General features: G+C 41.5%; 1 protein-coding gene and 1 non-coding gene across 16 annotated transcripts in view; one reads left to right on the forward strand and one right to left on the reverse strand.

Moving 5' to 3' along the window:
• Positions 1-27975, forward strand: part of MACF1 (microtubule actin crosslinking factor 1) — a 328483-nt gene that overhangs the window by 38768 nt on the left and 261740 nt on the right. Inside the window, exon 1 of one of the 15 annotated variants that reach the window (XM_053211872.1) lies at positions 17712-18622. The exons of the other annotated variants lie outside the window; for them this stretch is intronic. Within the exon in view, the coding sequence (XP_053067847.1) occupies positions 18571-18622 (52 nt within the window). The 5' untranslated portion in view covers positions 17712-18570. Of the gene's footprint in view, positions 1-17711; positions 18623-27975 lie in introns of those variants that run through there. 15 annotated transcript variants of the gene reach the window in all.
• LOC113599634 (U6 spliceosomal RNA) lies at positions 27021-27124 on the reverse strand. Its single transcript, XR_003420553.1, has one exon. It is a non-coding gene; the product is annotated as a U6 spliceosomal RNA (small nuclear RNA).

Genomic DNA, 27975 nt, shown 5'->3' on the forward strand with positions numbered 1-27975 from the left:
CAGTGGAAAGGATATAGGCATTGGAATCATGGTTCTGCTACTTACTACCTCTGTGACTTTGGACAGTCACTTAGCCTCTCTGAGCTGTGCGTGCTTTTTCTACTTCCTCAGTAGCAAATGTTGGTGATAGTAACTATCTTGCAGGATTTTTGTAAAGGTTAAATGAATGCATGTAAAGCTTGTTGCTTGGTACATAGTGGGTATGTAATTGGAGTCTTTATTAGAAAGAGTCATAATAGCAATATGATTTTAAAAATTGTGGTAAAATATACATAACAAAATTTACCACTTTAATCATTTTTTCCCCTACTTTAACAATTTTTAAGTGTACAATTCAGTGCCATTAAGTACATTTACACTGTTGTGCAGCCATTACTACCATCCATCTCCAGAACTTTATCTTCCAAACTTAAATTCCATACCCATTAAACAATAACTCCTCATTCCCACCCAGTGCCCCCAGCCCCTGGCCACCACAATTCTACTTTCTGTCTCTATGAATTTGACTACTCTAGGTACTTCCTTTTTTTTTTAATTAAAAAAAATTTTTTTAATGTTTATTTATTCTTGAGAGAGAGAGAGACAGAGCCTGAGCGGGGGAGGGGCAGAGAGAGAGGGAGACACAGAATCCGAAGCAGGCTCCAGGCTCTGAGCTGTCAGCACAGAGCCCAGTGTGGGGCTTGAACTCACAGACTGTGAGATCATGACCTGAGCTGAAGTCGGATGCTTAACCGACTGAGCCACCCAGGCGCCCCTTGGTGCTTCCTATAAATGGAATCATTTAATATTTATTCCTCTTGAAACTGACTTCTTTGTATAATGCCTTCAAGGTTCATCTGTATTGTAGTATGTGTCAGAATTTTATTCCTTTTTAAGGCTGAATAATCTTTTGTATGTGTATACCACATTTTGTTCATTCATTCATTCATTCATTGACGGACATTTGGGTTGCTAACAATGTGATTATTATTTTTCATATTAATATTGTTGGATTGATTCCCTACAGTTAGAGATCCCTAAGCTGAGATGAAGAGGATGAAGTGAAGAGAGATATCACTGTTTTTGTGTTAATTTCATTTCTCTGGGTTTTGGTTCTGGGACCTATTTTTGGTAGGAGTCTGGTGGATGATGGTACCCATTTTGATAGTAGCCTGACATATGATGGATCCATTGGAGCCCACACAGAGGGTCCAGGCATGGCAGAGCTCTAGGGGGAAAATTGCTTCCTAATCTAATTTTTCCAAGGATAGACTGCTTTGTAGTGCCTGTGGCTTACCAGCTTTGCCTACCTTCCTCTCTCCTCTGCTCTTACTATGAATGGGATTCTTGCTGTTACAACATATCTAGGTTCTCTTTTTTTTTTTAATAAGATTTTATTTTTAAGTAATCTTTACACCCAATGTGGGGCTTGAACTTACAACCCCAAGATCAAGAGTCCCATGCTCTATGGACAGATCCAGCCAGGCACCCCTAGACTCTTAGTTTGTTTTATTTAAAAATTTTTTTAATGTTTATTTTTGAGAGACAGAGACAGAGCATATTTAATTCTATGTTAAGTTAATAAATATTACATTTAGTCTTATTCAGTTATGATTGCCTAAGTATGTATGACTAAAGAATTATGTTTATGCTTTGTGAAGGCCACTACAGGAGAGGATCTAAAAATGAAAATAAAAAAATAATCTATTTTAGAGAAACATAGCTTAAATACAAAGGACAGTAGGGGGCACTTGTATGACAGTGGAGTAAAGATATGCACAAGAGTGTTCAGTTTGATTTTTGAACTTTAACGTGTTGGGAAGTTAATATTTTTTTCCTTATGTTTTCTTTATGAAAACTGGCAGTTGGATTTGAAATATAAAAATATTTGGCATAATCAACAAGTTTATTTACTCTGTCAACTAAAAATGGACTTTCTTTAAATTTTTAAAATTTATTTTCTTACTTTCAGTTACTCTTTGACAAGATACTAGGTTAAACATTATTTCATTTAATGATTTCAACATATAAAGCTTTAAAAATTTGTCTGAAACAATCTATTGGAAGCCTCAATTTCTGTATCGGCAAATTCTTACTACTATAGATTATGTGATACCTGTCACTCAAGGATCTTGATCAAATAATTTGTTGTACAAAATCAATGAGTGAAAACAAAACCAAAACAAAATGAATGTACTTTATATTGTGTGTCAGTAGAGGTACCAACAAACACTTGAGAAATGGCTAAAGGGTTGAACCCTTTGCTCTTCATTTTGTAGCTGGTGTTAGATGAACATAGCTTTCTCTTATTTGAATAATGATGTCGAAAGGTCCTAAAGGCCAAAACAATTAGTTGTGAGCAGTCCTTCTCCTGAATTCCCTATGAGCAGCTTTGATGGGGAATAACAGTATCATTTTCAGACTGGCCCGTGCACAAACTACATAATTAGAGGTATTCCATTTTCCACACATACGATATAGCTGGCTCTTAATCAACCCTTGAAAATGGAGCAAAGAGCGTGCTGAATACTTCAGACTCACAGATAAATCCTAAAACTAATTTTAACCAACTGTTCTATCATTACTCCTACTTGAGTTACCAAAAATGTTTGTAGGGGAGAAAATGAACAGATTTTTTCCCTTTTGTTTATCCTTTACCTACCTTTTAAATGTTATCACCCATTACTCTTTACTCTTTATTCCAGCAGAATGAACTAGTACCCTGTGTCTTCCTGCTTCTGTGCTTTGCTCAGGCTGTTTCCTCTGCCTGGATTTTCTTTCCATTTCTACATCTGATTTGTCCCTCCACATCCATCTCAAATATCACTTTTTTTGGTGCAGCATTTCCTAATCCCTTCAGCTGGAAATCATATCATCTTTCTGAATTTATATAATATTATTGAAAGAAATTCACTTAAAAGTAATAGTAATAATAGCTGACAGCTTACATTCATATAGCCTTTTACAAAATGCTTTTCACATATATTAGCTCTTTTGAGCTTCCCGTATAGTTTGTCCCTTCTGCTTTACGTAAAAGCTGAGGAAACTGAGGCTCAAGGAGGTTAAATGACTTGCCTGAGGTCACATGCAGCTGGAACTAAATATAAATCTTATGACCTCAAACCCCATGTTCTTTCTACCAAACAATGCTATCTTATGATTCTTATGTCTTGCTACTGTATGCTGTAGTTACTTGTGAAAATATCTTATCTGGTGCACTATTTTGTGCTGTCCTTGTTCTCTGTGACCTTTATATCTCATAGCACAGAGTATTGTGCCCAGTAAGGCATCAGTAAACATTTGAAAGGCTGGTGAGGAGTCAGGGAGATGTTGGTGAATGCATTTACATAGCACAGTGCCCAGCACATAGATGCCTAATACATATTTGTTGGGTTTAATTGTAAAATGGATCAAAGACCATGTTAATAAGGGCCTATATGGCATTCACTTTATAAATGCTTTGCCTGATATTAACTCATTTAATCCTTTCAACAACTAAATGAGGTAGGTACTGTTTTTATTTCCATTTTATACTTGATGAAACTGAGGAACAGGAAGGCTAAGTGACTTGCCCAAGGCCACACAGGTGGTAGGGAACGGAGTTGGGGTTCATAGTGACAGGCGGTTGGCACTGGAATCCGCATGCACTCCTAACCATTATGCCATAATCAGTTGTTCTGAATATTTTTACACTATTAAGTTCCTCCTGGACTCCTGTCTGTCTTGGGTGTGGCTCAAATAAAGAAAAACAGAAGCAGCGAAGCTTGTGAATGTACTGCAGAGAAGTGGTTCACATCAGAATCACCTGGAGGGCTTGTTAAAACAGAGACTGCTGCGCCCCACCCCCCAGTTTCTGATTCAGTAAGTCTGGGGTAGGGCTTGAGAGTTTGTCATTTCTAACACGTTCCCAGGAGATGCTGCTGCTGGTCTGGGACCACTTGTGTAGAGTATAACAGTTAAGAGCATCGACTGGAGCTAAGCTGCCAGGATTTGAATCTCAGCTCTGCCATTTACCGTGAGCCTGGGCAAGTTTGTAAGCCTGTCTGTGCTTCAGTCCTCATCCGTAAGGTGGCTATGTTGATAGTACCTACATCATAGGATTCTTATGGAGATTGAATGAAATAATACATGTAAAGTGTTTAGAATGGTTATTGGCTTACAGTAAACATGCATTGTTAACTATAATAATGGTGATAAGACATGATTTTATAGTCTAGTAACAAAGACTAGACTTACATTGAATAAATAATAAAAATAGTGTGAGATCAGGTTATTAGTTCACGTGGTTCCGACTCTAAAGTACCTTAGAGGTGAAGTGTGCATATGTTGTGGCGCAGGAGAAGCAGTGGGGGATCAGAAGGAGGAGAGGTACGTGGGACTTGAAGATAATAGAAAGTTGTATAGTCAGAATTTTGAAAAATTGGCATTATCAATGGTTTGGGTTTTACAGCCAGAGAATTGGAGGGATTGACAGGGTGAGAGAGAGAGAGAGAGAGAGAGAGGTAGAGAAAGAGAGAGATGTCTGCACTTTGTTTGCCAAGGAGATAACCAACTCCTTTTCTCATTCGTCTGTCTTAGAGTTGGTAGCTGGTCTGACGGTGAAGTTCCTGGCAGTTTGCTCTTTGTGGGGAACAGTGACCAAGGAAGTGGTTTGCTATTGGCTTCTGAGACTGGGCTCTGCAGCCTTGATCCTCCACAGCTGATTCACATACTTTTGATTCTTGCTGAGAAAGGCAGTTGTTGGGTTTGGAAGTTTTCAGATTCCAGAGCCAGCTGGACAGCTGACCCTTGGGTAGCTATTTCCCAGACTGCCAGCCCTCTGTCGCCTCATTTCCCTGGGCCCCTTCTTTTTGACTTTGAAGCAATATCCTATATTTAGTAAACTAGCCAGTTAGAGGTTGGAGGAGGTTGGAGGGGGATGTCTCTCTCCCACTTTAGAATTCTGGGTGGATGGAGTATTTGGACCCAGGAACAAGCCGTGTCCTGTTAAAAAACTTTAACCCCTTCTTCATCATCAGCCATGTTCATAGGTCAACTTACAGAGCTAAGAATGTACCTCTAGCTCATGGGCAAGGAGCAGTGTTTATTTTTGGGTGTCCTGAAGAAAATATTTGGGAAAGGAGTGGGGAGACGTTCAGACAGCTCCATTTATGGTTGAGCAATGCTTGGTATTCTACAGAAGAGACCATATGGACAGTGAGGAAGAGTTTAGCATTCTGATTGTTCACCTCTTGCCCCCTCCATTCAGGGATGGTTAGGGACACCTCATTAGCCATCAGAGTGGGACAAGTATTTCTTGGACTCACATGAACCTCACGCCCCCCCATCCTGGGCATCTTCTGCTCTCCCAGTCTGCTGAATCACACTACCTAGGAATGGCAGTAGCCAGGTTGCCTCCTGGAGCACCTGGAGCACTCTTGGCATTAATACATTGTTGACTGGTCTTAGTCTCCTAGACACGGCTTGGGCCTCTCCAGGCCTGCTGGAATGATAGGCTGGGTCTTAACCCCCCCTCCAGCTTGTTCCACAAGGCACTGACCTACTTTTCAGAGACAATTAAGTGTTTGTGAGCAAAAGAAGGCGGTGACCCAAGTGAAGGTGAACCAGAGCTGCATTAAACAAACATTTGGAGTCATTTTTTTTGTCTCACACAGCAGGGTCCATCTCGAGTTCAAATGGAATGGCTGACCAGGCTGATGTGGAGGCCAAATTCCAGATGCTTATCCGGATAGACATCCTTGAAATCTCAATCCTTCCGTCAGTGTACTTTAATATAAGAAATTACCTTTTGTGATCATTGAACCCTTTGTTTTTGGGTGAGAGGAGAAGGTTTGGAAGGAAGCTGGGGCTCTTAGAGCGAATTACCGTTATAAGCCCACAGCCCGTTTTGGTGGCAATGTCGTGGCTCACACACTGAGAGGATTTTGTCTTTCTTTTTGTAGAGGCTGGGATAATAGGCTGTGTGGGCACCTAGATCTTTAGGGAATGAGCAAGTAGCTTGTTTAGGCTTTCCTGTCCTTGGAAGACAAGCATTAGATTCAGGCTTTACAGTGAAAGGATGTGAACTCACTTTCCTACCTCAGTCTTAGATGTCACCTATCTTTTAGCAAACCCCATTCCTGCCTCCCTGTTGAATGTGATTATGTTTGATTTGTTATGCTTACTGTTGTCCTTTAGCAGTGGGGGAAGGGTCCGAGGCCCTGAGAAGGGCCCATGACTCCTGTCCTACATCAGCTGACTCCAGGACCCTGAGGGAATTGCTAAACTAGCAATTGGGCAGTTTCTTAAACTTTTACTTTCAACAACTCCACACACATGACAACTGCTATAATCTCCCAGTCAATAAGCAGAAGTTACTGATAATGCACCCAGATATCCAGGTCAATCTCAAAGTTCAGGAAGGAAGAAGGGTGGGAGGACTCAATCCTGCCATTCTCTCATTGGAACTCCTGACAGCCTTTGAAGTGAAAGCCCTGTCTGGAGAACTAGGTTACATATCAGAGCACGGCTCAGAAGTCAGCATGGCATCAATTTGGATTGTGTAAATGGCTGTTTCTAGGGGAAGAGTATCTGAGATGATGTGAAATTGCACCCCCCCCCCCCCCCGAAAATCCCAGAGTCTGGTCACAAGCTTCATTCTTCTGCTTCTATTCCTTTATGCCTACGGAACCTGGTCTCTCTGCCTGTTTTCCAGTCTTTCAGCCTCTGAATGGTGCCTTTGCCTTCCCCACCTGTAGCCTATATGACAACACCTGTCCTGGCATCTCCAAGTCTCTTTTTGCCACACTTTACTTTCCTTTCCTCGAAGCTGGACCCAGGTTCGTTTTCTCTACCCAGCTACCGAGTTCTGCTGCATAGCATTGTGCTGACGGATTTCTTTACAGATTTATGAGCTCCAGCCACAGCTTGACTCTGAACACTGCCCTGAAGTCTTTCTCTTCTCTCCTGGTTGACTCCCGCTCCCTTTCCCTAACAGCATCCATTCCAAACTTTCTCCTCTCCTCAGACTTGCTGCTCCCCACCCTACCTTGTAACTCTCAACAAGTCAAGTAGTCTTGCACTTCCCGTGGCTCTGCCTCTCAGTGCACCTGTCATTTTCCAGTCCTCATTGCATTCTCCCTGTGTCATAGGCAGGCTTCTGGGCATGTACATGGCTTGTATTCTTGTCTTTCCCCACCTAGTGACTCCTTGTAAATATGTTCAGGTTTCCTCCATTCTAGGACAGAAATTCTTTTAAAATTCTTTTAAACTGGTCTCTTCTTTCTGCCTTTTTTTTTTAAACCACTAGTCATCTTGACCCCCGTAGCTGGGCTTGACCACCATCCCAACTGAAGTCTCCATCACTCATGGTGATCTACTTGCAGAGTTCCAGAGTCTCCTTCACTTCTCATGCCCTTTGACCTTGTCATAACATTTGATCCCCTATGGCCCTCTTTCTTCCGTGTCCCTCTGTGCACTCTCCCTGGATGAGTTTAGTGACTCTGGTGATTTCATTTATCAACATTGTCTGTATGATGATGACTCTCAGTATCTCTAAGGGCTTTTCTCCGGGGTCCAGAGTTGTATTTACAAATAACTACTGCCCTTTTCTACTTCAGATTTTGCAGATATTCTAATTGACATATGCAAAACCAAGGTCATCATCATCCCTCTTCTTTCCCCTGCCCAACCACACCTGCCTCTCTTCTTGTGTACCCTGTCTCCGACACCAGTATCACTCTGCACCTGTTTGCCCGAGCTAAGAAATTTGGGTTTGTTTTTTGTCTTCTTCATTCTCCATGTCTGATTAGACGCTACATTCTGTTTGTTCTAGTTCAGAAACATCTCAACATCCATCCTTTCCCATCCATCCATCCTGGTTGGATCCACTGCCCTATTTTAGATCCTTATCATCTTTGGCATATTGCCAGTGACTTTTGTAGGGTCCAAAGTCATTGCATACTTACAAAAAATTTTTTTAGATACATTTTGCAGAACTACTCTCCATGAAAGTTGTAACGTGTGGTTGAGTCTTACACTTTATCTCTTGTTAAGAACTCCAGTGCTCATTGCTTTCTGTTCCTTCACAGGGTGAAGTTCAGACTTCTTAGAATGGATATGATTCTCAGTTTCATCCCTTGTTTATACAGTTTCCTGTGCCTTGGATGTTCTTTCTGCTCCATCTGCCTCACAAACTCTTGTTCATACTGTAATCTTTCATTCCAGCTCAAAAGTAACTAACTTTTTGTGGTGTTTCAGCTTCTTTCCCCCTACCTCAACCAGGAAAAATTGAACTTATCTTCTCATCTGAGTTCTCATGGTACTTTTTACATCCCTTTGTAATAGTACTTATTTTATATTATCTGTTTAATCGTCTGGCTCCTTTACACCATGAGTTTAATGAGGGTAGACTTATGCCTTCTTCATCCTTGTTTCTTTGGTGCCATATACTTGATGGAATTTGGGTTGTATACAAAGTTTCTGCTGTCTCCACGTTTGCAAAGTCTAAAAGAGCTATGCTATATTGGATATTAGTTGTGATAGAATCTCCTCTCCTCTTTTTATTTCATAAAGTATCTGTGTTTACTGTATGAAAATTATGAAGTAATGAAAACTAGAAAATTAAAGTTGCCTAGGGGTGCCTGGCTGGCTCAGTTGATAGAGCATGAGAGTCTTGATCTTAGGGTTGTAAGTTCCAGCCCCACGTTGGGTATAGAGATTACTTAGAAATAGGGGCACCTGCGTGGCTCACTTGGTTAAACATCTGACTCTTGGTTCTGGCGCAGGCCGTGATTTCACAGTTCCTGAGATCGAGACCTGCGTCAGGCTCTGCGCTGACAATGCAGAGCCTCATTGGGATTCTCTCTCTCTCTCTTTCTCTCTGTCCCTAGCCCCACTCACGTATTCTCTCTCTCTCTCTCAAAATAAATAAACATTAAAAAAAAGATTACTTTAAAATCTTAAAAATTAAAGTCACCTGAAATCTCATCACTTGGATAACCACTGTAAATGTTTTGCCATATTTTCTTTCAGATGTTTTTTTATAAATATATATATGTAACTATATATATATATAAATATATTTAAGAATATATATATAATATATAAAAAATATATATATAAAATATATATATATATGTAACTAGTTTTCTTTACTCTGTGGTGAATATCAGTGTCAAAAAATATGTATCTATATAATAATTTGTATTGTTAATATTCCATTGCATGGGTGTACTGCCCTTGAGCCGATACCCTATTGTTGGACTTTTAGGTACTTCTGCATTTGATGTTTTAAACAATGAGATGAATATACTTGTATATATATTTTTTCTTTGCACACTTAGCCACATTTCTTTTGTATAAATTCCTAAAAGTGAAATTGCAGAATCAAAATTCATTGCATGCTTTACAACATTTTAGATATATTTTTGCTGAACTACTCTCTGCCAAAGTTGTACCATGTAGTTGAGTTTTTATACTTCATTGAGATTTTTTTTCCTGTGGTAGGTTTTGCGTTGCTGTTGGAGATTTTATGTATTGGAATGATTTAATTAAGGCGGTGTTTTATGAAGACTGATGTGCCACGTGCAACATGGATTGGAATGAGAAGGAGAGAAATCTGTTTTTTGGAGACCATTTTAGCAATTCAGGTGTGAGGTAATGAAGATTAGACAGGAGAGGACAGCTGTTGGATAAAGGAGAAGATGATGAAAGGCGGTGGGAAGAACTGACAGGACTGGATGGTGGGTTGAGTAAAGTGTGCCATTACTCAAAGTGGGAAATTAAAAGGAGGTATCAATTTGGGGAGGGAAGCTGTGGGTCCACTTTTAATAACCTGAGTTCTAGTTTCTGTGGCATGCTCAGGTGGAAATGCCCCGTAGGCGGTTGGCACTGTCCCGCAGCAGTCAGAAGAGAGGCAGGGCTCAGTCATCTCAGCCTGTTTAAAGTCCTACACAATAAATAGCCTTTCCAGCATCCTCTCCAGGTGCCTCCTCAGATCTAAGCCAGACAAGACTGTCTTCTTGGAGAGCCTTCACTTGCTGTGTCTGCCGTGTGGCACTCACCCATTGGTCACAGCCCACCTCAGAGCCTTCCAGGAAACCTTCTTTGATCACCCCCACTGGGTATTAGTTCCTAATTTATTAAATGCTAGTGGTCATTTTTTTTCTGTATCTTTCATATTGTACTTTAGTATCTCGTTTGTACATACGCATTATTTTCTTCTACAATATTGGAAGCTTCTCGAGGTTGACAACTAACTTGAGTTGAGTATCATAAACTCCATTTAATCTCCCACATTGCCAGCACATCAGGGTCCAAAAATATTTGGTGATTTGTGGAGTAAATGGAACCAGCTTTAATGTAATATTATTAATAAGTTGGATTGTTATCATTCTACACCTAACACCTAGTAAAGTGCTAACACTATTTATGGACATTCTTCTACTTATTTTTCTTAAATATGCAGATATATTATGGGAGGTGAAGTGGAAAACAAAAGATGTTAAGTGTTTCCCCTTTCAGAGCCATGTTCTTTGTTTCCTCCAAGATTCTTAAGTGCAGTATATATCCCCTGCCCTTTAGTTTTCAACCCCCTCCACTGTCCTGAAATTGCTGTTGCCAAGGTCATTAATCACTTCCTAATTGCCAAATCCAATGGGAATTTTTCAGCCTTAATCTTACATGACCTTTTTTGTGTACTTGAGACTATGAAATGCTCTGTTCTCCTTCCTGTGGCATCTGGGTGGCTCAGTTGGTTAAGTGTCCCACTTTGGCTCTGGTCATGATCTCGTTTGTGGGTTTGAGCCTGGCATCAGGCTCTGTGCCAACAGTGCAGAGCCTGCTTGGGATTCTCTCTCTCTCTGCCCCTCCCTGATTCATGCTTTCTCTCTCTCTCAAAATAAATAAATAAACTTCAAAAGAAAAGTTTTTCCTTCCCTAACTTTTTGTGACTTTATCCTCTCCTGATTTTCTTCCTTCGTTTACAAGTTTATTTTCCTTTAAATAAAGATGCTTTCTAGGATTTTGTCTTTGGCCCTCCACATAGTTTTCTTGAGTGATCTTATACTCATATTTTCTTTTTTTTTAATTTTTAAAAAAATGTTTATTTCTGAGAGAGAGAGAGAGAGCGAGCATGAGCAGGGGAGGGGCAGAGAGAGATGGAGACACAGAATCCAAAGCAGGCTCTAGGCTCTGAGCTTTCAGCACAGAGCCCGACGTGGGGCTTGAATTCAACGAGCTGTGAGATCATGACCTGAGCCAAAGACGGGCGCTTAACCCACTGAGCCACCCAGGTGCCCCTTATGCTCCTTTTTCAACTGCTGGGTCAGCTCTCTCTCCTGATCTGCATGCACGTATCTCTGAGTGTTGGAGGACTTCTTTTACATATCTTATAGGTGCCTTTTACTCAGCATGTTCCACAATGAATTGTTCATCCTCACCCCGGCAAATCTGCTTTTTTCTCTCCCATTCCCAGTCACACAGGTGAGATATTTGGGAATCATTTGAGAATCTTCCCTCACTTGGTGTGTCCACCCAACACTACTCTAGCTCAAACAAAACAGTAATCACATGCTGTATAATTCTACTTGAGACCTCACACTCCTTCCTTTCTTCCCACTCCCAGGACTGTTTTCTTTGTTATGAGTCTGTTATTTCTCACTGTGTAACTGTGATAGTGTCCTAACTGGTTTCTTTCCCTTCTGTCTTGCTTCCCTCATTTTCACAGCTGCTAGAGTATGCTTTATGAGCTTAAAATCTAATGATTAAAAAAAAATAGTCACTCGGCTTCCTATTGCCTTTAGGATGAAATGTGTTTTGTTTTTAGCATGGCATGCAAAGCTTTCATGTCCTGCCATTATTCTTCCAGGGGAAAGAGTACCCTACACTCTAGCTATGTCAAACTATTTTAAGTTCCTTAAATGCATTGTGCTCTCTCATGTTTCTGCTTTGCTTTTTCTGTCTACAGCACTCCTGTCCCCATCAATCCGGTTCTGTCTGGCCCCAAAGTTCCAGTTGCAGCAGCATCTCTTTTGGGAAGCCTTCCCTAGGCTTCCATGTGCTTCTTTGCGTCCATGTACCTTTACCAGCATCAGCCGCACTGTATTGCATCTTGGTGCACTTGCTTGTCTCACTCACTAGATCATAAGATGCTTGAGCGGCGGCCCTGAACTCTTCAACTTCACCCTCAGGGGTGTACCGATTTGGCCAGGGCAGGCTTGTTGGCTGTATGAATGATGGAGTGAGTAGGTATGTGGTCAGTGGCGGTGCCGGGATCAGGATTTAGAATCTCGAATTCTTGGCTTTCATTTATTTTTTGACTAGGTAATATGTTCACATAATTGACTGTTCAGAAGGTCCAAAAAGATGAAAGTACAGTGAAAAATCTTTCACTCCAGCCATCCTTTCCCCTTCCCTGAAGACAATATTGTCAGCTTTTTGTGCCTTCCAGAGATGATGTGTGCACTTATTTATTTAAGAAAGTAATTCAGCAAATATTTGTTGAGCCCCTATTACATGCCAGGTACCATGCTAGGCTCTGGGGATAAACAGTGAAGAAAGTAGATAAAAATCCCTGACTTTCTGCAATCTAAATTCTATATATTTTTCTTCCCTCCTTTTTAAACAAACATAAATGAGAGGCTAACGTACACCCTGTTTGACTTTTCTTTGTTTTACTTATTAGATCTTGAAAATTAATCCATTTCAGCACATAAAGACCTTCTCTTTTTCCCTCTTGCTTATTATTCCATTATATGGATGGAATTGCTGAGCCTGCCTCAGATTCTGTCTCTGTCCCTCCCCTGCTCATGCTCTGTCTGTCTCTCTTTCAAATATAAAATAAAACATTCATTTGGCCAGTTACCTACTGATGGACACTCTTTTGTTATAAAATTCTGTAATGAAAAAGCTGTTGTACACTTATCATTTTGCAAATGTATATCTATAGGAAAAATTCTTAGGTGTGGAATTGCTGGGCCAAATAGTATACATACTTATAAATTTGATGGATGGTTTGATCCATGACTTTAATTTTTATTATGAATATTTCAAGCATGTAGATGAGTATAGATAACACTATAGCAGATGTTTATGTACCCACTACTCATTAGTTGTTGGCACCCCTATTGAGGTTTTACCTATTAAGTACTTTTAGCACCTCCTTAACATTGTGATGTTTTCCCACTGGATATTATCCTATTTAAAAACATTTTTTTAAATGTTTATTTATTTTGGGGCTCCTCGGTGGCACAGTCGGTTGAGCTTCCGACTTCGGCTCAGGTCATAATCTCACTGCTCGTGGTTTTGCCCCCTGTGTCGGGCTCTGTGCTGACAGCTCAGAGCCTGGAGTCTGCCTCAGATTCTGTCTCCATCCCTCTGCCCCTCCCCTGCTCTTGCTCTGTCTCTCTTTCAAATATAAAATAAAACATTAAAAGATTTTTAAAAAAATGTTTATTTTTGAGAGAGACAGTGCAAGCGGGGGAGGGGCAGAGAGAATGGCAGATGTAGAATCCAATGCAGGCTCCAGGCTCGGAGCTGTCAGCACAGAGCCTGACAGTGGGTCTCAAACCCAGGAACCAGGAGATCATGACCTGCGCTGAAGTTGGCTGCTTAACTGACTGAGCCACCCAGGCGCCCCACACTGAATATTAGACTCAAGGTAATAAGTTTCTTAAGAACTCTTACCCTGCCATCCTGGAGTCAGCACTGTACAGTCTGTCTTGGGCTTTTTTTTTTTTTTTTTAATAACCTCATTTTTAGGAAAAGGCAGCTTCAAAGGAAAATTCCATTATGCTATTTTTAGTGTCTACAATCTGAGTTTTCAATAATGTTTATTTTCCCTCCTTCCTCTACTCAAAAGCAACATAGGAATGCTCTGGGAAGTTGGTGGCCTGTCGTCTTGGAGACTTGTTTTATTTGCTGGTGGAAGTGCTCAGGTGAATTGAGCCAGCAAGCACTTTTTCCCCACAGGTTTGTCAGAATAACTAAATACGGTGTTCCTCAGCAGGCGCCTATCTTTGTGTCCTCTGGATCCTGATGGATTTGATGAGAGAAGCTGTTCCTGGAGGAAGGGGATACTGTTGGTCTCTATTACACCTGAATGCCTGTGGCTGTGTCAGGAGACTTTTGTTGAAATAAAAGTCCTTCTCTCCTATCTCTCTGCTGGAGATCCATAACCTTGTTCCAGTAGTAGGTGACTCTTACCTCTGACCTTTTTCTTAGGTCCCCCCAGTGAGGCTTTTAGGTTACTTTATGATGTTATAAATGTAGAAGGGAATTTTGGTCTCAGGTAGAGCTAGAATCCAAGGTCATGGAAGACACAGATTTACCTTAAGAGCAGGTATTTTTGCCTTCCCTCCCAATTGGTCAGTGCCTTTCACCTTGTCTGGTCTTGTAATATTACATAACCACTGTAGGGAGAAGAGGACTCATAGGATTCACCCATTTTTCCGTGAACCACACGGCCAAAAAGAAAAGGATCAAGGAGAGAGAACTGATTTGAGGGTGTGTGGCCTAAAGCACAAGGCCTTTTTAAGCTCATTGTCAGACCCCAAATCATAAGTCTGGTCCACACAAAGTACCTCCCCAAGCCTGGGGTAAGCACAGAGTGGGCAGAGTTTCTTGGACCTTTGCTGTCAGACCCACACTTAGTTCCCTTTAAAGCCTCCCTTGGTCTTGCCATTTCAGTTCTCTCCTTCTAAGCATGAGGTCTGACTTCTTTTGTCTTCTGTTCCTCAGCCCTGCAGAGGCGGCCCTGGCCCTGGGGACAACTCTTTCTTCAGATGGTAAACTCATTTTCTCTCTAGCAGTCCAGAGGGACGAGGTGTAATTCAGTCCCTTTCTCCTTCAGACACTGCTGCCAGGGGGAGACAATGAAGAAAGTGATCTTTGTTGCTCCCTGAATAGGACCATGAACCTGGCACCTGCTTTTGTTACTGACTTCTTAAGTCACTGGAGACATTTTTGCTGTCTTCCTGGGCCAGCAGCTGCTTTGGAGTAACAGGAGCAACTGGCCTCAAAGAAAATGGATAGATATGTTTATATGAAGAGAGTTACCTTTCATGTTCCTAAACCTCTTGTCTTTAGGGCTGGTCTAGAGAATGAGCAGTTGGAAGTCAGCTGTGCCTTCAGTTGGACCACCTATGACCCTCATCTTCTGTGAATCTGAGCAGACAGATTGATTCCTTTTTTGTCCTGCTCTCCATCTCATTAGACTTTTGAGTTTTGCGTTCCCGGCACCTATAGTGCCTGCTGCGTGGTGAGTACACAACAAATGTACACAGAATGAATGGCTGGGTGAATTCCTTAAACTGGCTGCTTAGGTTTTGCTTCCCTGACCCTGACATGAGGGGGCCTTGTGGAAGAAGGACCTCTGTTTTTAGAAGAAAGATTGCTTCAAAGGGATTTTGAAAGTTATTGATTTGTAGAGGAGTTTTGGGGGACTGTGTGAACTCCAAGATAGGACTTTCTCTCTCTTCATCGGCCTAGAACTTTCTCCTCAGTTGTAAGGAGACTGCTGGAAGACTTGTCCTGCTGGTTCAGGATTTGTATCCTGGACCTGACTCAGGCCTTCACTCCACCCACCTAAGTTCTGGTGTCCCTGAGCCCACTCAAGGGCAGGGCAGGTGTTCCTTTTTAACTGCCATCCTGTCACTATAGAGCCAGAAGCTCTAAGGACCACATCTCCTGCTCTGTCCTCTGCACTTCTCGATCTGCCTTCATTCAGTCAAGTTCCACTTAGTTCTGAGGTGTCTGTGCCTTTGTAAGGGCTGTTGGAGACAGCAGGGCTGTTTTTCTCCCTGTCAGCAGCTGGCCAGAGAGGCCCTATTTGACTGCCAGATCCTGAGCCTTTTACCTTGTCCATCTTGGTCTGGAACCTAGGGCAGAATTTCTCTTGCCACCTGAGGTAACACCTCACTATTCGCCGTGTGGGACCTATGAGGATAAAAGATGAACAGCCACAAAGAGCATGTAGAGGTTTTGGACTGTGGTGCTTTGAAATGCTTTGATTCTGAGGAACGGTCTCTGATCTGCAAGAAGAATACAACTGGAGTCCAGGCTGCCCCCCACCCCCCCCTTCCCCAAAGCCTCAGATTGGAACCATCACTCACTTTATAATTCCAAACATCCTTGTTTTTGTTTAATTTTTATCTGATAAAATGTTATTAAACAATTTCAATGGTGAAACATACAGAGGAAATGACAAACCAGCATGTGTTGTCTTTTAAATGCACTTAGTTCGAGTAGCTATTTTAAAAGTCAGTTTTTCCTGCTGTTAGATTCCTGTCGTCTGGACTGCTTTGCTCCTTCAGGTGGGAGGAGTCTCTGAGTGGGATTTTATAGTGGTGTTAAAGCAAGAGGACCCAGTTCTGCTCGGGCTAATTGATCATTCCTTTACATTCTTATATTCACCTGCACTACGTTAATTGCTTTCAGATCATGACACAGAACAGGTCTTAGAGATCAGTTCAGAGGTTCTTTACCTATGATTCATTGACCCCTCTCCACTTGTAAACAAAAGTTTGTATGTAGATGAATATGTGCCTTTTTCTAGGGAGAGTATCCTTAGTTTTCATCAGGTTCTCACTAGAGTTTGTGACCTAAACAGAAAAGAACAATTAGTGTTTTGTAGGAATTTGGGGCTCCTGCCTGCCATAGCTAGTTTGTGGCAAAGTTGGATCTTGAGATAGACTCTGGAATCTAGGTATTTTGACTCTATAACCCAAGTACTCTATTATCCATTCTCTTCCTGGAGAAGTAAGTGGAATAATGTTAGGAAACAGACACACATGATCTGAACTGTTGTTTAATGGTTGCCTTTCTCTGTCCACAGCCTTATTTCACAGATGAGGAATCCAAGGACCTGGTCTGTTGGACTAGGTGACCTTAAAGATACTGTGATTCTTACAGTAATGTACCATAGAATCTATATTTCTGTTAGGTTTTTTACTGTATCCCATTGTCTAACCTATGCCCTGTAAACATTAAGGTTCCTTTTAACTGTTGAATCTTGCCCATGAAATTGTTCTTTTGAGAAAAGGAACCATGTATTGTGTTGCCCTTGACTTCTCATAAATACTTAGATCTGCATACAGTGATTGGCTACCTTGTGACTATTGACTGACTGGTAGCATAAGAAGGCACAAAAGCCTAGGTTGGATATTTTTATTATTTAAAAATGTTCCCCTTTCTATTATCTTAGCAGCTGTTAATATTACTTAGCCTGATCTTTTTAAGTGGGAACACTCTCTTTTTTCTTTGTTTTCACAATGCTCCTTATACGGTTTCTTCACCTGCACCCAACCTGCATAATTGGGAGTTTTGTGCAACATTATATCTGACACACTTTGAGTTCTACCCCAAGGCACTGAATGGCAGCCTGCATGGCAGGTTGTTCAGAAAACCTTCAGGCCTGGGAGATGGGTGTCTTCTTTATGAGGGGTTGCTCCTCTGTGGTGTCTGACTCAGTTGATTGCCCATGGATTTCTAGAATGCCAAGGCTTTCATGGTAAGATGAGCCAGAGCACCAGAGTGTGACTTTTAGGCAGATTGCTTACCCTGTTTTCTCATATGTAAAATCAGATTTACAGTTATTTTCGTAAAGACATTTTCAAAGATGAACATAATGATGCAGACGAACCATTTTGAATTTCTTACAACGAGATACTATAGAAATTTCAGGTTTTCTCCCCCTTATTACATAATCTATGTAGCTTATCCGAAGAGCCTGTGATTACTTGGGGGGGGGGGTCATCTTTTTGAGGCTAATTGAGTAGAAGGAAATTTGCAGCAGCTACTGACATCATTAAAGCAAAACCAAAAACAAATTAGCTGAGTGGAATAGTGCCCTGGAGTGGGAAGCTGTGAGGGTGGTGTTTGAACTTCACTTGTCCCCTAGTTATCTATGGAGAAGGTCCTGCCCCCCGAATTGTGCATTTAGCACTTAGCAAGTGGGCTTTACAGTTTAGCACTTAGGGAGTGGGCCTCACAGTTTCTGCTTTTGTCTTCCTGCCTTAGACTGTGTTGATAAGCAGTGTCTTGCCTGTGTATGGCTGTGTTCCATTCTGTAAACATCACTGCTGTAAGGGGAGTGCAGAGTTGGTTGTTTATTTTGTAAAAACCTGCCCCATTGCCATGTGATATTTGCCCAAGAGCTCCTGTTGTAGTGACATGCTTGTGGTGAGTGTGGCCCTTTAAAGGTTTCGTTCTCAAATGTTAGATGAACCCCTAACCCGTGTCCTAGAGTTTTAACCAGGGGAACGGTAATCCCAGTGGATCCTGGGCTGGAGTCTAGAGAGAAGGTGGCAGATGAGGTGGCAGATGATAGGCAGGGGCCTGTTGTGGTCTCCTTCCTCTTTTGCACAAAGGAGGGGCTGTCCTCTCCTGGGGAGGTATTTCCGCTCACTGCAACAAATGAGGGAGCACAAAGCCCTGTAATGTAATGAGGCTTCTCTGGTGACGTCACTTATAAATGTGGTCAAAGTCCAGTTCTTGGGGGCTAGCAAGCACGGGGGCTTAGAGATCAGTCCGTTCAAACGCTCCCACTTCTCAGCTGTCACTGTGCCATGCTGCCTACTTCTAGCCACTGAACCAACACAGCTGAGCAGGGGCATGAACGCCTACAAGTACCAGAAGTTCCTGGAGGGACTCAACAACCTTAGAGGTACAATGAGGCTTCTGGCTCCCTGCCTTTCTCCTTGCTGAATTTGTGAATGCTTACTGTGTTGTGTGTTATGCGGGCGTCTTTCCTTTCCATCAGCTGCTCAGGAGTTTGGAAAACCCTCTTACTCTGAGCTGGCCATATTTTTGTGTGTGTTCCCACAATGACACAGAAAGGCTAGCATTGTAAGTGTGATGGTGGGTGACCAGGAGGGGATCGTTTCTGCTACTTCAGTAGCAGTCTGTTCTCTTGCTTGAATGTTGAATGGACAATGAAGAAATGTCTCCTGCTCTCTTTCTTTTGTTTCCTTTTTTTTTTTTTTTGGTTTGATAATTTACTTATTTATTTTATTTGTATTTTTTTTTTAGTTTCAAGTTTTTATTTAAATTCCAGTTAGTTAACTTATAGGGTAATACTGGTTTCAGGAGTAGAATTTAGTAATTCATCACATACATACAGCACCCTATGCTCATCACATGTGCCCTCCTTAATACCCGTCTCCCCACCAATCTCCCCTCCATCAACCCTCAGTTTATTCTCTATAGTTAAGATTCTGTTTTCTGGTTTGCCTCTCTTTTTTTTCCTCCTATGTTTATCTGTTTTGTTTCTTTTTTAAAAATTTTCATTTATTTATTTTTTAATTTGCATCCAAGTTAGTTAGCCTATAGTGCAATAATGATTTCAGGAGTAGATTCCAGTGATTCATCCCCTATGTATAACACCTAGTGCTCATCCCAACAGCGTCTTCTCCCCTGCTCTCTTGAGTTGAGCAGGGCTCAGGATACTCCCAGGGCAGTGTGGGTGGAGGGCTTTTGCCATCTGGCACTGCAGCCTCACCTAGGTGTAGTTGTTTCTTGGGCCAGGTTTTCCAGTCACCTGTGTGTATAGTGAGTCAGAGTCCCACCTGGAGAGAGCAGGAGTGGGGAGTGGTAGGGGGTGGGGGAGGAGGAATGCAGGTTGGAGGCCAGAGATGCCATGTAAAGGGTAAATCATTGACTTTAAAGGAGGTAACTTTTTTTTTAAGTTTATTTATTTATTTTGAGAGAGAGAGAGAGAGAGAGAGAAAGCATGAGTGGGGAAGGGGCAGAGAGACAGGGAGAAAGAGAGAATCCCAATCAGGCTCTGCAGTGTCAGTGCAGAACCTGATATGGGGCTCAAACCCACAAACCGGAAGATCATGCCCTGAGCCAAAGTCGAACGCTTAACCAACTGAGCCATCCAGGCACCCCTAAAGGAGGTAACTTTTTAATAAAATAATATTTAAAGAGAATAATGTCTGCTTTACATGATTGTCCAACTCTTTGCTGACCACAGATGAGAAAAATGCAGGCCTCTTTTTGGCTCCTAAGGAAGAAGATAGATGAAATCTTTTTACTTTCTCTTCTGTAATTCATAGATGATTTTGTTTCCATCTGCTTAGGAAGGTGCTCAAACCATCCCTCTTTCACCAGCAGTCTAGATTCTGGATCCAGAGCAACCATGGGGTGGGTGCAGAGAGAGTAGGAGAGGTAGAGAGAGGAACCAGGGATGAGGGAATGGCAGCAGACCTGGACTCCCATCCTGCCAGGGTCTGTAGATATTTTCCCTTCTTTCATTATGTGTTGAAGAACTGTTTCTAAGAGAACGTATATGAGAAGAGCTTTGCAGGCTATAAAGAGATATACAACTGTAAAGTACTATTCTACTAATTTCTACCTTTTCTTCCTTTTTGTCTCCCTACCACACCATGTAAACATTTTTTCCCCCAGGACTCCTGAGAGCTTGAGCCAATCCCTTTTGGTTTGGGGCTCTGCAAGCTCATCAGGCATCAGGCAGGTCTTAGCAAGAATGAACCGCGTTAACTGTTGTTTCTCTGTCAAAGGCAATTTTGAGAGGGCAGAGGGAGTGTGGCCTTCTTCATCCAGAATCATGGGGAAGAGGTGTGAGAGGGGGACAGAACCCGTGGAACTTCTCAGGGACTCTCCTTGGGGCTTGTTGGGGCCTGGGTGAAGGGAGGTGCAAGAATGTACCTTTGTGCCATAGCAGAGAAGAGGTTCTCTTGCCCTATTTCCTGTCTTAGAGGGATCCTTCTATATTCTTGGGCATGATACCCACCCAACAGCAAGAGTCCTTTCCCTCCTCTGTTTACAAAACTCATGGAAGGATTATCAACCTTCATTAACTTGCATGTTCCTTCAGTAGAAGAAAAGATTTAGAGTAGAAACTCCTTAGTGTAGTTTTATTCCCTATTATCCTTGGCTCCATTCTTCTCATAAAAGGCCAGAGCTTCCTGAAGATGGACAGATGGTGGATGGAAACTACAGGAGATTTACTTATCTATAGAATTGGAGAATAGAACTTTTCTTTTTTGGTTCCCCTTTGTGTCAAGGGTTTAGATGAGCAGTTAAAACACATAAGGATGGCTGTGGCCTAAGTGAATCAAGTTTAGCAGTGACCTAAGTAGATTCCTGAGTTTCTCAGGAGACCACACCACAAATAACCCTGTCCTCCTCTGCTGTATGTGCTTCGAGAGTAAAGTGCAGATATGACCGATCAGGGCACTTCTTGTTTTCCTCTCATGAAACATGCATGGAGGAAAGAGTCCTTTTTTACTCCCTAAATACGGCTTGCTTTGGTCCTGAGTGTCTTGTAACTCTCCTGACTTTCTCAGTGGGGCTGATGGAACAAGTAGGTCTTGATTTGATCCATTCAGGGATGGTGCACACTAGGAAGGGCTATTTCTGCTTTTGAAAGAGGTTATGTTAAAACCAGCTTGGCAATCATTTATTTTCTTGACCCACCTAAAAAGTCCCCCCCTCTCCCCCCCGCACCCCCCATCCTTTCTGGCAAGGAGTGAGTAAGGTTGCTAGGAATGAACAAGTAACAGACAAGATCCATCTATCCCAGGGAGTGTCCTGTGTGGAGCTGAAATCAGAGAAGAGAAAGGACCACACTTACAGTGGTGGCAGCTCACACTCCACTTTCCCACCCCAGATACTAGGGTTATTTTGGTTCTAGCTCTCCAAGATGAACTCAGAAGCATTTACTACTATGGGCATTAAACACGAGGATATACATATGTATATGTATATATACATATATACATATATATACATGTATATATGTACACACATATATGTGTACACACATATATGTATACACACATATATGTATATGTATACACACACACACAGAGTTTAGTGTCTGGAATGTGGCCAGAGTTCACCAAATGTTAGTTCTAGACCTTCTTTCCCCTGTCCCTCCCAGAGTCTTTGAGTCAGGGTAAGTCCTTGTGCTTGCTTTGGTTCAGAATGAGCTGGGTCAAGTTATACTCTTGTAGTGCATTGACATGATTGGTTCCAGGTCTCTTCCTTGATCTCACTGGAGGACAGTTATCAAGGTTGAGACTGGAAGACAGTAGCATTAGTGATAATAGTAATAACAGTAAGCACTCAGCAAATGTTAGTTATGGACTGGGCCCTGATCTAAGCATTTTACATGTATTAATCCATTTAGCTCCTAAAATACTCACATAACAGGTGGCTTACATTGGTAAACCCAAGGCTTGCTGGTCTGAGAACATCTGTCCTGCTAAGGCTTTCCTGGGAGTATAGCAGCCAAGATGACTGGTGCTGTCTGGGGACCAAGTGCCATAGGGGGTGGAATACCCACAACTGCCCAAGTGTATGTGTGACACTCATGGACACCTTATTCTCTGGGGGAGTACAGAGTATGGTGCTTTGAAGTGAGGACAATAGATCTTTTCTCTCCACACTAGCCTCCTTGAGCTGTGTCCTGTTTTCTCATCCTACATTCATGTGTATACACTGTGTAATAGTCTTTATAGAGTACAATGTATGAGATACAGCAGTTTGTCTTGTTTATTCACCCACAGAAAGCACCTGATTTAACCTTCCTTCTATCCCAGAACTTGAATCTTTCTCAGGTGAGAGAGGTATCTGGAAAGAGGGCATGTGGTTGTTTTGATTTGGTCTTTATACTCATTTCTGGAATGTTGTTATAGGTCTTAGACAATTATTTCTCCAACCCTGGGTGGCCAGGCAGATAGTTAGATACAAGGCATTGCCTTTGTCAAACTGTCCTGTGGGCTGAGTTTCACACACTGCGTCCCCTGATTATGGTGAATGACCACTTCCCTTTTTCATTTCACCTCTATCTTTGTGTATTCCAGAGGAACTGACAGAAAGAGGTCATAGGCTCCCCTTTTCATTGAGTTACCTACTTTGCCTTTCTTGAGATGATTCAGCTTACAGCCATTCTTCCATTTAGTGTTGAAGGGAACCCAGTGGGAGAATAGAGACATTGTAGAAGTCTTTTGAAGTTCTGGTCCCCAATTACTTGTGACTCCTTGGTGCTTTGACACCAGGATTGGGGCACAGTATATCCCATTGCTGTTGCTGCTTCTGGGCTTTAAGGTTTACTTCTCTGTTCTGCCCAAAACCATAGTTATTAAGTGATTTCTGCCCAGATGGATCTTTTCTGTGGGTATGACGGGTTTTACTATTGGCCCAAGTCCTGCTCTTTGGCAGAGTCCAGGCCTGTGCTGTGGACTGGCAATTGGGGATTAATAGGAAAGCAGATATGTGGTTAAGGTTGAATGATGAGAAGGTGGTTCTCTAGTCTTTGCTAAACAAAATTGGGATAGGTCTGTGAGATAATGACTGATTAAAAAATTTTTTTTTGTTAATGTTTATTTTTTATATTTGAAAGAGAGAGTGTAAGCAGGGGAGTGGCAGAGAAAGAGAGAGGGAGATCGAGGATCCAAAGCGGGCTCTGTGCTGACAGCAGACAGCCCAATGTGAGTTGCAGACTCATGAAGAGATCATGACCTGAGCTGAAATCAGACGCTTAACTGACTGAGCCACCCAGGCACCCTGATAATTACCTATTTAAAAAAAAAAAAAAAAACAACACAAGTGTATCTCTGGCTACTTAGGTAGCTTGGTTGAGTGTCCAACTCTGGATTTCAGCTCAGGTCATGATCCCCCAGGGTCATGGCATTGAGCACCATCTCAGGTTCTGCACTGAGTGTGGAGCCTGCTTAGGATTCTCTCTCTCTCTCTCTCTCTCTCTCTCTCATCCCCCTCCCCATTTGTGCATGCACGTGCTCTCTCTCTCTCTCTCTCTCAAATAAAACCAAAAGACACATAAAAAAAACCCAAAACAAATATACCTCAGTACTCACATACTTTCACCCTTCTTTTCACTCTGCATGTACTGTTTTGTTGCCTTTGCCTGGAATACCATTATCCTTCTCTCTTTATATCAAACATCTCTTCTTTCAGTGCCTAGCTCATTGTTACTTTCCCCCATAGTTCCTTTCCTTTCTTTGCTTTCTCTCTCGTCTCTTTCTTCTTCCTTTGCATTTTGAGATAGAGTTCTCTTTTCCTCATCAGTGTTGCCATAACACTTTAAACGTACTGATTTTAGAGCATGCTTATAGTTATTAACTATGGTTATTAAACATGTTATGTTATAGTTACAGTTATTAAACATTTGATTTTCCTCCTAGTCTTTACTTCTTTGGCAAGTTTCCTGTAACTTCTGTAAGCCTCAGTTTTCTCATTTGTAAAATAGGGATAATACAACTTACCTCCCAAAATGTTGTGAGGATTACATACAATAGTAAGTGTGACATCTGGCACAGAGTCGGAGCCCAGAAGATGTTTTTTATACTGTTGCTAAAAGTGGGAACTAGACTCCTTTCTTCTTGTATCTTCTTCCCCTGGCACATGTTAAGCATGAAAGGACATTTGAAGAATTGAACTAAACTCATGTATCCAAATGTCCTTCAGTAGTCACCGCAGAGGGTTAAAAAAAAAAACCCACAATACTCTGACATTGGTGCCTGTGCTGTGTACATTCACAAAACCCTTTTTGTGGTTTCTCTCTTCACCTCTAGATTATTACTCCCTTAAGAAACTACAGTTGTTTTATAGTCCTACTTAATTTTGGTCAAAAAACGATATTATCTAAGACTTAGGCTATTTTGAAACATTAAATCCAATCTCAAAGAATGAAAATATACTGCTCTTGAAGACATTGGAAAGATGGTATTACTAGTCTGGAGGCAGTTCCAAGTGAGGGGTTCCAAGTATGCTTTGGGCAGTGGCAACGTTGAGCAAGTGAACAAGGTGACTACTGACAAGGCACACACTCAGTTTGGTTTCTTAGCTGTGAGGTGTTTGTCAAGCCCTTTTTCTCATTCTCTTACTTTGGACATCCAGTGAGTAGGCCAGACTGGAAGACTGTTGTTATTACCATGTCTGGGCATGCAGGAGAAGTCCTCATACCCTGACATGTACCTTTCAGAGATTGACCTTTTTTGGGGGGAATTTTCTTCCCCTCTTCAATGTGGCTAATAAAGAATCTCAGGAAAAAAAAAAAAACACTTTTTTTCTTCTGCCATTAAATAGATACACTATTTTGGTCTTGTAGAAAGCATAGAAAAATAAAAACCAAAAATCACAAAAATCCTACAACCTGCAGATTATTGTGTTCATAACTTGTTGTGTTTCCATTCAATCTTTTTCTTTTCTTTTTAAGGTTTTCTTTTTAAGTTATCTCTATACCCAGTGTGGGGCTCAGACTCACAATCCTGAGATCAAGAGTCACCTGCTCTATGCACTGAGCCAGCCAGGTGTCTCCCATTTAATATTTTCCTATCCGTATATACATAACGTTTTGTTTTTATATGTTTGTCATTATTGTAATGTAGTTCTTTTTCTTGCTCTTTATTATTTTGTAAGCATTTTTATGCCTTTACCTGTTTGTTTAAATCATTTCTTAACAGCTTGTGGAATTTCCTCAAATGAAAGGACCGTTTATTTAACATTTCCCACTTGTGGGGCATGTGTGTTTCCAATTTTTTACAGCTGTACTATGATAATCCACATCTTTGTAAATAAAATCTTCTGTGCATTTCTGATGATACTTTTAGGATAGGTCTCTAGAAGTAGAATTACTGGTCCTAAAACATATATTCAAAGCTTTGGATGTTGGTTTTTAATTTTATTGCACTTCTAAAAGCTATTCAAGTTACGTGTAACACTTTGAATACCCCTCTGATAGCTCTTGGCCCCTTGTGCTCTAGGGATAGCACTGTCTTCAGGCTCGGTGGCCAACTGGTTCTGATATTTTACTGTGCAGTTAATTTCATCATGGGACAGGTGCCAAGTGTCTCTTTCACTTAGCAGCTCCCACATGTCATCATCTCATCACTGCACTGTTTTATTCTGAAACTTTTCTCCTAGCAACTCTGGACATTTAAATGGCTTCACTGATCCTCCCAACCCTAGTACCTTTTCCTCTTGCACTGAGAGATCCAACAGTGTTAATCGGGAAATGCAATACCAAGAATGACCTAATCATTGCTCTACAGAAATCCTGCATTGGAACCCCAGATTGGTCCAAGGTTGAGATTCTCTTTTTCTTTTCTTGCTGTTACTGAGCTAGAAAATCAGGCCAGGTTAACTTGATAGAATTAATTGGTTGACAAACTGCTATGTCATCACCCTTGCTTGTGGTAGGTGACTGCCTCTGAGAGAAATGGAGCTGGTGCCGTGTTTTAAATCAACATATTACAGTCAAGTGCAAATTGGCTTCTGTTACTTGGGACTGACAGGCTTAGGGTAGAATTATAGACTTGATGAGAGTTCAATCTTGTTTCTGACTTGGAGTTGACATCCTGGAGCAGACAATGTGGGCTTTCTAACTGATGATAGACTGGGGTGTTTGGAAATTAGCTTGAGGACTGAGAGAAGGAAGGTACACGTGTGTGCAGTGCGGTCAATAAAAATGTCTGTCTCTACAGCAGCCAGGATAGTGGAAAATGGCTTGAGTCACCAACAGACAGGATTGCATCCTCCACAGTGAGAACTGTCTACCCCTCCCATTCCCAGAGCCCTTAAGCGAACCTATCACAATGGGGTGATTCTCTCCAGTGCAAGGAATCTGGGAATCTGCATATTTCTGGGGTGAGGCCTGTCAACATCTTTTACAGTACTACGCACCTACTTAGACTTTCAGTAAATCCTGTAGTTTTTGGATGCATGATGGTTTTGTACACTATTAAAGTTTATGCCCTCCTTAAGTGTGTGTGTGTGTGTGTGTGTGTGTGTGTGTGTGTGTGTGTGTATTTAGCTCTTTTTAAAAAAATCTTACTTTTTAAAGTACTTTTTACACCCAGTGTGGAGCTTGAACTCACAACCCTGAGATCAAGTGTTGCATGCTCCACCTAATGAGCCAGCCAGGTGCTCCTTTATTTAGCTTTTTAAAATAATTTTTATTTTTTCTTTTTATCTGAGTTGACACGCAATGTTACATTAGTTTCAGGTGTACAACTTAGTGATTTGACAAATTTATACATTGTGCTGTGTTCACCACGAGTATAGCTACCATCAAAAATATGGAATGCTTCATGAATTTGTGTGTCATCCTCAGACAGGGGCCAAGCTAATCTCTGTATTGTTCAAATTTTAGTATATGTGCTGTCAAAGCAAGCACCTTAATTGTGTATTTTTTAGGCTTACTGCATGTTACTGGGCTAGAAAGGGTTATCAGTACAAGTTCACATTGGGGTTGGCTTCTATTGCTGCTGGTTTGAAATGCGTGGGGAATATGAGATTCCATGGCATAATGATCCGTACTCTAGATTTTCAAATGTGTGGGGTAGTTCTGTGTTTTTTGTTATGACAGGAGATGACTGTTACACTATGTCTCGCTCTCAAAGAGTGAGCCTGTATGTTAGCAAAGTATAAATTATCATTTTTCCCTCATCCTTGGTTTTGTGTTTTTTGAAGTAGTTATTAGTATTGTCCCCACCATTCTGCCACAGTTTCTTTTGGCAATTTTCCTGGAGAAACGCCAGGCTATATAGCTCTAATCGTATGTATTATTCATTACAGCAACTGTAGGCATGGACCCTCTGGATGAATATCAGTTGCTAAACAGTATCTTTTGCTCATTATGGAGTGGCAGGAACCTTATAGACTTCCTGGTTTGATACATCTTGAAATCCTTTGATTTGGAAGATGAGTTTTTATAATTTGTTATCAACTAACTGGTTTATTCCCTGATAATGTTCATGCTTTCTGTCTCTCTCTCTCTCTGGAAGTGCCCGTATCTTTCCCCTTCCTTCTTTTTCTTCTTCTTCTTTTTTTTAAAATTTTAAACATTTTTATTCATTCATTCATTCATTCATCTATTTTTTAGAGAGAGAGAGAGTGAGCAAGAGAGAGTGGGGGAGAGGGGCAGAGGGAGAGAGAGAGAGGATCTTAAGCAGCCTTCACGCTCAGCATGGAACCTGACTCAGGACTTGATCCCACAATCTGGGATCATAACCTGAGCCAAAATCA

Source organism: Acinonyx jubatus, chromosome C1 (genome assembly GCF_027475565.1).
Source record: "Acinonyx jubatus isolate Ajub_Pintada_27869175 chromosome C1, VMU_Ajub_asm_v1.0, whole genome shotgun sequence".
Lineage (NCBI taxonomy): Eukaryota > Metazoa > Chordata > Mammalia > Carnivora > Felidae > Acinonyx > Acinonyx jubatus.